The sequence below is a fragment of the Bufo bufo genome, chromosome 6 (genome assembly GCF_905171765.1).
Source record: "Bufo bufo chromosome 6, aBufBuf1.1, whole genome shotgun sequence".
NCBI lineage: Eukaryota > Metazoa > Chordata > Amphibia > Anura > Bufonidae > Bufo > Bufo bufo.
The window spans coordinates 435,901,248-435,915,280 of NC_053394.1; the positions used below are offsets into that span (position 1 = coordinate 435,901,248).

The following is a 14,033-nucleotide window of genomic DNA, read 5'->3' on the forward strand; positions in this document are numbered from 1 at the left end:
ACAATGGTGGGGGGGCAGCTGCGTCCCCGTTTATTGTCATTTACAGCCAAAATTTTACTTACAAAAGAAATTAAAATTCAGATTGACAAACATTTACAAAGAAGAATCTGGAGAGCGTGTCCTCCGGTGGGGGTGGGGCCCTCAGGCCCAGACGCCTCCCCCGACAAACAGTCTGCAGTCATCAGTCTTATCAGTTATCATGGCGGCGCCATGCCTATGGCGTCCCGCGAGCCTCTCCTTTCATAGAAAGAAATGACTTTTTCGGATTTCATGTTTTTTTTCCTCCATTTAATTCCAGGAATCGTGTTAAAACACAGGACAAATTACGCGTCGGATCCGGAGTGCGTCCGCCCGGAGCGGCGCTTCTCCTCTTTTCTTTTTTTTCCCCTCCTTTTAGAAACTTTTTTTTTCTCGTTTTCGTAAGAAAAAATAATTAGTCGACAATAGAGCAGGAATAAAAAAAAACGTCTCTCAGCAATAAATAAATAGGACAAAAAGTCTCTGAACGGTAAAAGCGGCTTCTTCACTGAAGAACATGCGACAGGATGCACGGAGCGCTCGCCACTCCATCGCCGGATCCGACATCCACTCCTCCCCCGCCTGTCGCTTTTGTCCTTTGGACAAATGAATCCTATTCTTCTGAGTCGGGCGTCATCGTGCGGCTCGCCCCCTAGGAGGCAGACTGCAGCTTGTTGTTATGGGACCTGCGGGGAACACAAAGCCCGTTACACACAACCCGCCGACACCCCCACAAGAGTCCGGACCCCCGGCGGGGGGGGGGACATCACAAAACTAAAATGTGCGATGGATTTGGCGCTTCTTGCTTGGGCTTTAAAGGACTATTCTGTAGCAAAACGTTGGCGCAATTTATAACCATAAGCCACACCCCTTAGAGCTATAAGCCACACCCCTTAGAGCTATAAGCCACACCCCTTAGAGCTATAAGCCACACCCACTCATCAAGACTGTTTGAATCGTGAGGTGCAATAAAAAAAAAAAAAAGTGTTTAATATAATAAATTGTACGGCAGCAGAATTCTGTATCAGCGGTCGTATTAAAGGGGCTTTCCGCCGCCTTCTTACTGGATAGGTCATCAGCACCGGGGACCCCGACAACCCCTTTATCATCTGCCGGCACCCCCTGCTCACCTGCTGGCCTTGAAGGCTTTCAGCTTCTGCACGAAGAAGGACTCGAGGACCTCGACGCTCTGGCAGAACGTGGACTCCCTGGGGTTGTAGTAGCGACAGTTGTCAAAGATTTTGGTCATGTCGGCTACAAACTCGGTCAGCTTCTTGTAGTATCGGCTGCGGATCCGCTCCTCCATGGTGGCCAGGTCTGCGGAGGGAGAAGAGGGTGAGACGCAAAGCTCCGAGGAGATCTCAGCCCCGCCCCCCAGCTAAGGCTCCGACCAATGAAAAGGTTCAACGCTCGGTCACATGGGAACAGCGCACAAATCAGAACATCCATGGCCGAGATAAAGCTGAATGATCTTACAACAAGACCTCTGCTTGCTGTCAGTGAACTCTCACTTCTAACAAAAAACAAAACAAAAAAAACACAGCTGTTGCCGGGATAGTTTGCTACAGTGTATCAGTGCAGGTAAAGGTCGGGCTCATCAGGAGATTGCCCACACAGGATACATTGTAACAAACCCACAGCTTTAAGAAGTACTAGGTCAGGATGAGATTTCAGCTCCTAGAAGCCGACGGTGGATCTGGTCTCACTCACACATTAAGCAGAGGTGATAGATCTCTGCTTGCTGTCAGTGAATGAGAACACTCACAAAAAGTTAACATGTACTACTCTCAGCTGAGGGTTTGTTACAAATGAATGAGCCGAGCAGCCAGGTGTGTACAGGTCCACTGCCTCTATATCCGGGCGTTTCCACTTACTGACAGCAAGCAGAGATCCTGACACCAAGTCTATTAGAAGGTTGTAGGACTTCTCATGTTAGGATGACCTAAGCCTCATCCCCCGGAGCACAGCTCCAGAGGCTCATAAGACCCTTAATGAGGCCAGCCGCTAATTGTCTGCCGCTCGGAAACATTCTGTCTGGTGTTTTCCCTTCCCACTCCCCTCCCCCGCTGAGACCCTGTGATGTTAACTACTGGACTGTGACGGGCGGACCCCACCTCTGTCCCCCCCAGTCCTCACCACCTCCTCCGTCCCAGATCTCAGCCTTGTCCAGGATTAGCAATGCTTGACTGGGAGCGGTGACTGGGGGAGGGGGGGAGGCACCCCAATACTGAGCGATGAGGGGAGCACGGCACCCACAATCCTGAGTGAGGGGCTACGTCACACAGCACAACAACTCTCATCATCTACTAACCCATTGGTTCCCTGATCACCACATAATAGTCTGGGGCGTCTTCTGGGTCCACGGCTTCCAGGAACGGCCACGCCATCTTATGAGCCTGCAGGAGAAAGGGCGAATAAACCAGAACCATCAGTACACGGCGCAGCACCCGCTATACTCAGGCTTCAGAGCTGAAATCCCACAGCAATCCCTTCTTGTTCAATGTCTGCATAAAGCTTTCCCTGGTTATGTGCCTTCTGTAATGTGTGCTTCTCCGTCCACCAGCTTCATAGGGGCTGAGAAAAACTGTGATTGGGTGTCCACAGTGAGTGCAGCTCTGGAGTATAATACAGGATGTAACTCAGGATCAGTACAGGATACGTAATGTATGTACACAGTGACTGCACCAGCAGAATAGTGAGTGCAGCTCTGGAGTATAATACAGGATGTAACTCAGGATCAGTACAGGATAAGTAATGTATGTACACAGAGAGTGCACCAGCAGAATAGTGAGTGCAGCTCTGGAGTATAATACAGGATGTAACTCAGGATCAGTACAGGATAAGTAATGTATGTACACAGTGACTGCACCAGCAGAATAGTGAGTGCAGCTCTGGAGTATAATACAGGATGTAACTCAGGATCAGTACAGGATAAGTAATGTATGTACACAGTGTCTGCACCAGCAGAATAGTGAGTGCAGCTCTGGAGTATAATACAGGATGGAACTCAGGATCAGTGCAGAATAAGTAATGTATGTACACAGTGACTGCACCAGCAGAATAGTGAGTGCAGCTCTGGAGTATAATACAGGATAAGTAATGTAATGTATGTACACAGTGACTGCACCAGCAGAATAGTGAGTGCAGCTCTGGAGTATAATACAGGATGTAACTCAGGATCAGTACAGGATAAGTAATGTATGTACACAGTGACTCCACCAGCAGAATAGTGAGTGCAGCTCTGGAGTATAATACAGGATGGAACTCAGGATCAGTGCAGAATAAGTAATGTATGTACACAGTGACTGCACCAGCAGAATAGTGAGTGCAGCTCTGGAGTATAATACAGGATAAGTAATGTAATGTATGTACACAGTGACTGCACCAGCAGAATAGTGAGTGCAGCTCTGGAGTATAATACAGGATGTAACTCAGGATCAGTACAGGATAAGTAATGTATGTACACAGTGACTCCACCAGCAGAATAGTGAGTGCAGCTCTGGTGTATAATACAGGATGTGAATGTATTATCCCGTGTTCAGCAGTGGACCCCATTCTGTCCCTGCAGGAATAATTCCTACCTGTAACGACCTGAGAACTCGTTTCAGCCCCTCGTAATCCTTGTCGGTCAGTGGGCTCAGCACCGTCATGGCGTCTTCGGTGGACTGACACTCGGGACACACATACTCGTCAATGTACTCCGCCTCACTCTGTAATATCCCGACACAGCGACCGTGGAACCAGTTCTGGCAGCGATCACAGCCGATGTAAAATCTACACAGTGAAGAGCGGGTGTTGATTAGACGGCACGGGAGACGCCACACAGACCTGCGTACAGACGAGCGCATCTCACGGCTACCGACCCCCAAAACAGCCCTAAAGCAAAAGCTGCGGCGTCTAGGAGCCCTGTGTGTGGGCAGAGCTGCAGTACACAGCGCCAGACAGCAGGGGCCGCCAACTGCTAGAGGCAAACCATAAATCCAGGTGTAAAAGCAGAGAGAAAGAGTCGCAATACTCTGCAGCTATCAGTCCAGAGAACATGCATCCCAGACTGTGAGGTGACACGTTAGAGGGGGTCACCGCTCCATCCCCGTGAGGGCACAAGGCATGCTCTGGCCGGGTTAGGGAGAAGTAAAGCGACTGCTGCAAACATCCAACCAGCGCTCTAGTTAGTAGAGAAAGGTTCCCGGGACTCACTGTGAATCATCATACGGCGTCCTGCAGATACAATACAACTCCTCACTGCCGCCCTCTTGTGAGCGTTTACACTCATTACAGATGTACACATCCACTTTCTTGGCTTCCGTCTCTGTGATGCCAACACATTCTCCGTGATACCAATTAGCACAAAGCTCACAGCCAATATAGAACCTGGAATCAATTCACAGCACAAACACCCAACAGTTGTCATTGAAAGAGAAAGCAGCCGGCGCGGGGCGACATTCAACACGGCGACAGCTTCCTTGGTGGATGCGCTGGGAGCCACAACGGCTCCGCCACAGACGCCAATCCAAGAGGGGACGTTCACCGACTCCTGGGCAATGAATGGAAACTGATGACTTGTTTCTATACAGAGGGGGAGACATTCACAGCAGCTTATCTACATACCCCCAAGTGCAGAGGGGTGTCAGGACTTATGCAGCACAAGCGTCTCAACCCTTCTAATGCTCTCCAGCTTCCCTGTCGTGTACTCCACAGCTGCACTCACTATTCTGCAGGTTGTTATAGGAGACAGTCAGCATGCTTGTAGACTGACACCCCCCCTAATAGCTGAGCTGGGCTGTACAGCGATCGGTGTAAATCTCCAGAACAAGGTCTGTGCAGACACTGAACAAGCAGGGAATGATGGGAGAGAGCGCAGCTCTGGAGTATAATACAGGATGGCTACAAGTCATGTATTATGGAGACCACGTGCAACATGCATGAAACGTGGACATGGCTGTAGAGTACGGATGGTGTGAGGACCACCCCCCCGCTGACATTAATTCCTACCTGTGTCTATGGAAGGTCTCTGCCTCATTAGTCATAGATGCTTTGCATAAGACTTCACGCCCCTGGAAGAGATGTGCACCCCCTGTGCATAGAACCAGACTACACTATGAGGGCGATCAATGCACAATCACATGCACAACACAAAGGGTTAACGGGACCCTGAGAATGGAACGGTATCGAACACGGCCCCGACACAACCGTCACAGCGACCAATGACGATCTCCTCCTCCCGGGCGACACCATGCACAACACAGGATACAAATGGAGCAGATCACAACAGCAAATGAGCGTCATGGCGGGCACGAGGAACACACAATGTGCCCACTTACCTTCACCTACAACAAGAGCCGGGCATTTACACAATGAAACACGGGCCTGTGACCACGGGAGCGAGAGCTGGAGGGTCCCATCACAAGGAGGTACAAGCCGTGGCATCCGACCGGACAGCGCCCCCCATGACGGTGATGTTTTGTATCATGCAACACAGTACACTCCACCTGCAGAGTGCAGCTCCAGAGCGCACACAGGCAGATCGATAACGGCAAAGTCTTGTGGCTATCCACAAAGGAAGCTGGGCTCACACGACAAGACAAATACACGGAGACATTGTACGTGACATCTCCTAGTGGTGACTGCACGGCCCGGGACAGGGGGCGCCATCCGCGCTGCGGACAAGGATGTCGCCCTGCTCCCCTACCAATTACATGGGAAGAGTAGGTTGCGGACATGCCCTGCAGGGTCCAGACAGGAGCCCATACCCCTCCCCGGGTCATCCCACTGGTATCAAGTAGAACCTGCATCACCTATGGAAGACCCCGCACAGTCGTGGACGGAAATTTTAGGAAACTCGCTATGACAGGGAGAGCCGGCCACGTTTCAGGGCAGATCTCCGCCGCACTAAGTGTCTATGTACGGATGTCGGTTCTGGTGTGTAATCTGAAGGCTACTCACTTGGATTCGTCGTAGGGCGTCTTGCAGATGCAGTAGAGTTTGTTGTCTTTCTCTTTTGAGGTAGAGGAAATTATTTTCTTCTTTTTTGACTTGGAAGCATGGTGCTCCTTCTCCTCCTCTCTCTTCCGTTTGTGGGAGGATGTGGGGGACGTGGGTGACGGCCTGTGCACAGGAGGCGGTGGTGGGGGTGGTGAGGGCGGTGGGGGTGACTGTGGAGGCAGCGGAGGGGGTGCAACAACAACAACAGCAGCGGCGGCAGCAGCGGCGGCCTGGGCTCGCTCTTTCTCCTTCTTGATTTTATGCAGATCTTTTTTCAGCTCCTCCTGTGAACAGATCAGAGGATTCAGGATACAGTGCCAACCCTACACAGCCCCCCCTCCCCCGCGGCGGACCGAACATACCTGCACCTCAATCTGCAGCTCTTTGTCCAGGAGCGCCCTCTTCTTCAGGATCTCGGCCTTCAGCTGCTCCTTGTGCTTGAAGAGCAGGGCGGAGAGCTTGCTGGCGTTCTGCCGGCTCTTCTTCTGCTCCACGTTCTCCTCACGCTTGCGCTTCTTGGCCGCCTGTTTCTCCTCCTTGTCGATCTTGTCCAGGATGTATTTCATCACCTGATTACACACGATCATCCTGAAGAGACACAAGTCTGTTACTGTCCGCTCCTCACCCAGATACTGGTCACTAGGGATATGCCGCCTGACAACCCCGTAAGAGGGTGTTCTAAAGTATCCCTAGGAACCAGAGTCAGACAGGACACCCCCGGACTTCTACCTCTGATTCTCTTCTCTTTCCACCGGTGTCATGGTCTTCTTCTGCTTCAGGTGCTCAATGACTGCGTTCTGCTTCATCACAACCTGAAGGGCAGAGACAGCCATTAGATTACCTATAGGACAATGAAGTCTGTGCGCTGCTCCCCCGCAAACTGGGGCGTGGCGGGGAATACGTATAAGGGGACCCAGCGCTCAGGATGGGTGGTACCCGTGTTCTCCTCTCACCTGCTTCTGGAGGAGGTCGCTCTGGTTGGCTCCCTGCGGCATCTGCTCTCTCTTCCCTTCCTGCTGCTTCTTCTTGTTCTGCTGCTCTTGGATCTGCTTGATCCGCTGCAGATGCTCCTGGACACTAGATGCTTGCACGGTCACCACATTTTGGATCTGGTGCGCCTGTGCGGCCCCGGCCTGCTGGATCTGGAAAGGCAGCTGTAGTTTGATTTGCTGGGGGATTCCTCCTTGTTGAATCTGAGCCATCACCTGTGGAGGCAGATGGGAGAGGACCTGCACCTGCTGATGGAGCTGGGGCACTGTGATCACCTGCGTCTGAGCGGGCTGGATCTGCACCGGCGGCCGAGGTGGGGACTGTACCGTCACTTGGTTCGCCGGCTGAATGTGCGGCTTTGTCTGGAGCGGTGGAGACTGAATGTGGAATGAAGTCGGCAGAGTCATCTGGATCGAGGGGTGCATTTGGCTTGGACTCGATGGCAAAGTCTGAACTTGGGGTCGACTCAGGATTTGCGGTTGCGCTGAAGACTGTGATGGCATCTGGACAGAGACCTGAGTCACAGGGATGTGAGCAGCATTTGTCGTCTCGGAGGAGAGAGGTCCATGTGCTGAAAATGTCGTCTGCTGTGCGGTCTCTGGTGCAGTCTGGGGCGACCAGGGCACGGAGGTCGGTTGCTGTTTCGGCTGTCCATCATCTGGGGTCCCAGCAGGGTGAGATGCTTGTGGGTGTAGTGGGTGGATCTGGTCAGAGGTCTGAGGTGGTAACATAGGGGGTTCTGTGCATGGAGGCTGGATCTGGGTGGACTGTGCCAGAGCGAGCGGTGGAGGGTTGGCCTGGTTGTTCTGACCCTGCGCTGCAGGTTTCTGTTCACACGATGACGACACTAAAAAGGAGAAAAAAAAAACGTAAATGAAGAAGCCAGAAGCAAATACTAATCCAAAGTGAGCTTCCGACAGGTTGGCCACCTACCTGCTGTGGGGGTGGTGGTGACAGCCGTGCTGGCTAGGGTGGAGCCTGGAGGCAGCGGCGTAAACAGGAACCTCTGGATGGTACCATTGGGCATGGCTGCCTGCATTAACTGCTGCCCGGGGCTAGGAATTACAGTCACACCTTGTGGTATTAGCTGCAGCTGCCCAGTCGTCTGTCCTTGACCCTGGACCACAACCGTGAGGCTCTGGTTTCCACCCTACATGAACACAAGTGTTAGTGCCAGCTGTTGATGCCCGCTCCCCCTGCCAAAACACAGCAGACCTGGACTTTACCTGCTGCTGGGTGAGCTGTGTTAGCTGGGCCATGGTCAGTTTGACCTGTCCCTGCTGAGGAGGCCTGGCAGCCTGCGGGGTGGTGGCCTGTGGCTGAGCTTGCTGTACTGGCGTGCCAACCTTCAGTCCTCCACTGGAAACCGCAGTCCCCAAGGGCATGGTAGTGGTGACGGGCTGGCCCCTTATGATCTGGGTCACTACCTGCTGAGGCTGACCTACAAGAGAGAGGAGGGTCACACAGTGCCGCAGAAATCCAGGGTTATGTTACACCACAAGATGCCGGTGATCGCTGCAGCCTCTGCACTTACTGGACTGCAGGATCCCTTGCTGCACCATGAGTGGGGTGCGCATAAGGGGCTTCCCTACGGTTGTGTGCTGCATGGAAGGCGTCCGGATGACTGTCACCGCAGGCCGCATCTGTGCGGCGGAAGTAATAACCTACATTGGGACAGAGCGACAGCAGGGATTAATTCATGCAGGTGTCGGGGCTCTCACAACAAGCAGAACACAACACTCGCTTCACAACTCAACCTCATTCACACAATGCACCTGCTGAGTGGTCGTAGTGGCGCCGGTGGTTCCCATATTATTGGGCCGGATGGAGACCGTTGCCGTCCGTGGCTGGAACGTGGTGAAGGTTTGCTGCACTCCTGTGGTGGACGGGATTATGCCCAACACCTTCTGCTGCACCTGGACTAGACCTGAACAGACAGAGAAAGGTGGTCAGACAGGGCAGAGAGATCAGGGGCGTAACACACACAGCTTGGCGCCTCCTCGCCCTACCTCCCTGTGACGAGGGCACGTTCACTGCTAATATCTTGCTATTGGCTGGCAGAGGCAGCTTAGTGAGGACCTTCCCAGCCACAGACACTGGACTTCCACTGATCTGGAAGGTCTGGCCTGAGGTGGTGATAGATGTGACGGATGAAACATCTGTGTTCGAGGCTACAAAACACAATGCATCCGACAAAGGTCTAAAAATGATGAAAAGCCACGATCCGCTGCCTGCGCTTCCTCTGTGCCATCACTTTGACCGACTCCCCCCCCACTCTGCCATGTCGAGCACTGGCTATGGTGGTCACCCCCCAATTACCGGTGGTTGTCTGTCCCTGCTTGACCCATGTGGCAAATGTCTGGTGGAAGTTCTTATTCTGCTGGAACGATACCGTCGGAGATGCAACCTTGGTCGCCAGCATTACTTTAGTCCCCGGAGTTACAGAGCTGGTTAAGGAGCCCATCATGACTTTGTGCGGCGTGGTAAGTGTCAAGGTGGCGCTGGTGGTGGTCGTGCCTGTGGCGCCGCATGTGAGCGGTAATTGCTTCTGCTGTTCTAAGCGTTTCTGAAAGAAAAGATTATTCTGGATTAAACGAGGCGAGACGAAGGGAAACCCCCATCATCCCAGTCTGATTGCCACACCGATGAGACCCCGGACTGCAGGGTGAGCGTGTGGTATTACAGGGGGTGTCCGGCATAACAATATGGATGGGAATGGAACGTCGCTGCTCGGGGGAACGAAGCGATATTCACAGCTCGGGTGGGCCAAGCTAATGTTATTATCCCAGACAACCCCTTTAAGATGTGGACTGCAAAACTACAACTCCCAGCAGCAGCCAGGGATGACTGGGGAACTCACCTGCTGGGCGGTGAGACGCTGCTGCTTTAGTTGTGCATCCACTTGGGATTTGCCATCTTCTCCCTTCTTCAGGTCACCACCTTTACTTTCTCCAGACTGGATCTTCTCTTTTTCCACCCTGAAGAGAGAGAGAGAAAATAGGGGTTGTAGTGGGTCTTGTAGACATCCGATATGTGAGGATGACCAAGAACCTATGGCGATCCATAGTGATGGAGGCATTGGAATAGAATTGTGACTTTCAGGTTTCCCCATGAGGAGATATCAAGCAGCCTTCCGCCATCTTGGATTTCTTGCGTCGGTCACGTGCACTTCACTGTGTTTTTTTTTAAACTCGTTTTATTGAGAATAGCAACCAAAATTGGTACATTTATACATATGACAATATGGTGAATCATACATGTGAACATACATACACGGCCATGAAATGGTACAATACAGATAGAATGTAAAATAGATCCACCCTGAGGGCAAGAAAAACAAAAGAAAAGCAGGTGTCATCTCCTGGTAGAGGACATCTTCTCCTCTCCCCCCCACCCAGCGTACACCATGACACATTGCAATATGTGAGATGGCATTGCAGTGGTTGGTGAAGAACACCAAGAGCCCCAGATTTTTTCACATTTCTGAGGGCACTTCCTATTACCGTACATTACCTTTTCATAAGGCAAAGTTTGATTTACCAGTGCCTTCCACTGACCTATTGTCGGCGGTCTGTCCACCATCCATCGCAGGGCTATAGCTTTCCTGGCTAGGAATAGGTACAAACGTACAGGGAGCGGGTGTCTCCGTCCACTATCCCCTTAGGGAAGCCTGTTGTTGAGAGAAGGCGATACAGTTGATGGCGCACACAAAGCCTCAGCCCATTCCTCGTCAGTGAGCTGTGGCCCCCTCTCTTTCCACCAGCAAGGGTTTGGAGCGTATTTTTAGATCATGTACAAGGTCGAAATCATCCCCTTTGGTCCCTGTGTCCTGAGGATGCCCATCAGTGGGTATTTGGAAATTTTCCTTACGTCCCCATGAAATTGAGCTTGGAGGGCATGTCTTAGCTGTAGGTACCTATAAAATTGGGGCCTTAGCACCCCAAGCGTCTCCTGGAGCTGAGAGAACGAGTAAAGGACCCCCTTCTCATACAAATCCCGTAGTTTTCCCAAATAACCCTTCCTTCACAGTGCCGCAGGAACATAGGATTGTTCCACACTACGATATCATCAGGAAGGTCCTGGTATTGTTGGAGCTTGACAGATCTCCAGACCTGGTGAGCCAACCTGTGTACGGGTAATAGTCGGCCCTCTATTGACTACGTTTTCTAGAACCGGCCACAAGGTTGAGAGACCCAAACGATATCTTAAGTAAAATTCTGAATTCGGTATGGGAGTCTGCACGACCCAAGTAGTCAAGAATCTAAGCTGTCCTGCCAGGAAATACAGAAAAAAAATCCAGCATAGCCGCCCCTCCCTGCAGATTATCAAGGGCCAGCTTCCTCCTCCCTGCAGATTATCAAGGGCCAGCTTCCTCCACCCTGCAGATTATCAAGGGCCAGCTTCCTCCTCTCTGCAGATTATCAAGGGCCAGCTTCCTCCTCTCTGCAGATTATCAAGGGCCAGCTTCCTCCTCTCTGCAGATTATCAAGGGCCAGCTTCCTCCTCTCTGCAGATTATCAAGGGCCAGCTTCCTCCTCTCTGCAGATTATCAAGGGCCAGCTTCCTCCTCTCTGCAGATTATCAAGGGCCAGCTTCCTCCTCTCTGCAGATTATCAAGGGCCAGCTTCCTCCTCTCTGCAGATTATCAAGGGCCAGCTTCCTCCTCTCTGCAGATTATCAAGGGCCAGCTTCCTCCACCCTGCAGATTATCAAGGGCCAGCTTCCTCCTCTCTGCAGATTATCAAGGGCCAGCTTCCTCCTCTCTGCAGATTATCAAGGGCCAGCTTCCTCCTCTCTGCAGATTATCAAGGGCCAGCTTCCTCCTCTCTGCAGATTATCAAGGGCCAGCTTCCTCCTCTCTGCAGATTATCAAGGGCCAGCTTCCTCCTCTCTGCAGATTATCAAGGGCCAGCTTCCTCCTCTCTGCAGATTATCAAGGGCCAGCTTCCTCCTCTCTGCAGATTATCAAGGGCCAGCTTCCTCCTCTCTGCAGATTATCAAGGGCCAGCTTCCTCCTCTCTGCAGATTATCAAGGGCCAGCTTCCTCCTCTCTGCAGATTATCAAGGGCCAGCTTCCTCCACCCTGCAGATTATCAAGGGCCAGCTTCCTCCTCCCTGCAGATTATCAAGGCCCAGCTTCCTCCTCCCTGCAGATTATCAAGGGCCAGCTTCCTCCTCTCTGCAGATTATCAAGGGCCAGCTTCCTCCTCTCTGCAGATTATCAAGGGCCAGCTTCCTCCTCTCTGCAGATTATCAAGGGCCAGCTTCCTCCTCTCTGCAGATTATCAAGGGCTAGCTTCCTCCTCCCTGCAGATTATCAAGGGCCAGCTTCCTCCTCTCTGCAGATTATCAAGGGCCAGCTTCCTCCTCTCGTTACCCCACACAAATTTCGCCACGGCCGCGTGCAGCCGTACAAAGAAGCTCCTCGGAACTGGGGTGCATGCGTGTCCTAGTAAGTACAATGGACCATCTTGACAAGACTCAATCTGCCCATAACTGATAGAGGCAATGTGATCCATGACTTGAATTTGTCTATAGCATAAGATTCAATAGGGACAATGTTAAGTTGGTGTGACATCGTTGGATCCTTAGTAATAATGACACCTAGATATTTAAAATGTTCCACCACCACAGGCCAGTTCGGGGACCATAAGGGCCGATTTGGACCAGTTGATGCGCAGGCCGGAAAAGTTACCGAATTGATCGATCAATTCAAATGGCTCTCGGTAGGGATGAATCTACATTGTCCATGAACAGAATGAGGCCGTCTGCGTACAACCCTAGTCTATCCTCCCTACCACCCACTGACACCCCCTTAAAGACGTTATCTTGGCGTATTCTAATGGCTAAATGTTCAATTGCCACTGCAAACAGCAATGGGGATAAGGGGCATCCCTGCCGGGTACCTCGGTGTAAAGGAAATGTAGGGGATGACGAGCCATTAATCCTAATATTAGCAGTAGGCCGGAGGTAAAGCACTCTAATCCATTTGATAAAAGTAGGGCCAAAGCCGAAACATTCTAGGGTCTAGGGTATGCAGCAGAAACTCCCACTCAATGGAATCAAATGCCTTGGCTGTATCTAAGGATGCCAAGGCCCACCGCCTGTCGTCCGTGCATCCCACCTGCGCCACTACCTGGGCTCTCCTGATATTACTAGAGGTGGAGCGGCCCGGTATAAAGCCGGATTGGCCTGGAACCTATCTACTGTCTCATCACCCACCATATTAAGGTCTCCCATGCACAGTACCTTAGAGAATGGGAACTGAGCCGCAAAGCTTGCCGCGGCCTGCAGAACAGAGAGGTTGGCAGGAGGAGGTATATACACGTTAATTATAACATAGGGTACGCCATACAAAAATATACTGGCCCTCAGGATCCGCCACCTCTTGATGTACCTCCCACCTTACCGAGCGATGAACCAGCACGGACACCCCCCTAGAGTGTGACGTGCCATATGCGCTCTTTATCCATTGCACCCAAGGTTTACGCAATCTACCCCCTGTGTCGGCTGTGACCTGGGCTTCCTGGAGACACAGTATGTGTGGATTGTATACCCGAATCTGTGCGAATACCGCCATACGTTTCCTGGGACCACCTAGACCACGCACATTCCAGGACATATATGTTATAGATGCCATGGGTTTTGAATGAACATTAATGAGTGGGATGATCCAGGAAACCCATATACACATGCCTTGATACCTTCACAGCAATGTATGATGCACCAGTTGACATACAAACAGTTAAACTGACAACTTAACAGTAACTCCCGTCATGCCGGGTGATAAACACGTTTGAAGCACATAACATTAGTGACCATGTTAACGGGGGACCTGCACAGTGTAGAGTGAGAGCGCTGGCTCCCAATATCAATTATAAGCACGGCTAGCGGCTCGTTAAACATTAACCACTTCCCATCTGGGCCATTTGCCCCCTTCCTGACCAGGCCTAATTTTGCAAAACTGACATATCTCACTTTATGTGGTAATAACTTTGGAACGCCTTTATTTATCCAAGTCATTCAGAGATTGTTTTCTCGTG

General features: G+C 51.6%; 1 protein-coding gene across 5 annotated transcripts in view; it reads right to left on the bottom strand.

Moving 5' to 3' along the window:
- Nucleotides 1–2: 2 nt before the first annotated feature.
- BPTF (bromodomain PHD finger transcription factor) overlaps nucleotides 3–14,033 on the bottom strand; it is a 42,206-nt gene continuing 28,175 nt past the window's right edge. The window contains exons 17-32 of one of the 5 annotated variants that reach the window (XM_040437422.1): nucleotides 9,851–9,968; nucleotides 9,310–9,556; nucleotides 9,000–9,161; nucleotides 8,766–8,917; nucleotides 8,525–8,654; nucleotides 8,217–8,431; nucleotides 7,924–8,140; nucleotides 6,954–7,837; nucleotides 6,730–6,812; nucleotides 6,363–6,588; nucleotides 5,962–6,284; nucleotides 4,216–4,389; nucleotides 3,600–3,792; nucleotides 2,330–2,414; nucleotides 1,149–1,335; nucleotides 3–704 (exon numbers count right to left, since the gene is read on the bottom strand). In XM_040437422.1, the coding sequence (XP_040293356.1) occupies nucleotides 671–704; nucleotides 1,149–1,335; nucleotides 2,330–2,414; nucleotides 3,600–3,792; nucleotides 4,216–4,389; nucleotides 5,962–6,284; nucleotides 6,363–6,588; nucleotides 6,730–6,812; nucleotides 6,954–7,837; nucleotides 7,924–8,140; nucleotides 8,217–8,431; nucleotides 8,525–8,654; nucleotides 8,766–8,917; nucleotides 9,000–9,161; nucleotides 9,310–9,556; nucleotides 9,851–9,968 (3,430 nt within the window). In that variant the 3' untranslated portion in view covers nucleotides 3–670. The remainder of the gene's footprint in view (nucleotides 705–1,148; nucleotides 1,336–2,329; nucleotides 2,415–3,599; nucleotides 3,793–4,215; nucleotides 4,390–5,961; nucleotides 6,285–6,362; nucleotides 6,589–6,729; nucleotides 6,813–6,953; nucleotides 7,838–7,923; nucleotides 8,141–8,216; nucleotides 8,432–8,524; nucleotides 8,655–8,765; nucleotides 8,918–8,999; nucleotides 9,162–9,309; nucleotides 9,557–9,850; nucleotides 9,969–14,033) is intronic. The other 4 variants (XM_040437424.1, XM_040437425.1, XM_040437426.1 and 1 more) reach the window with 4 other exon arrangements.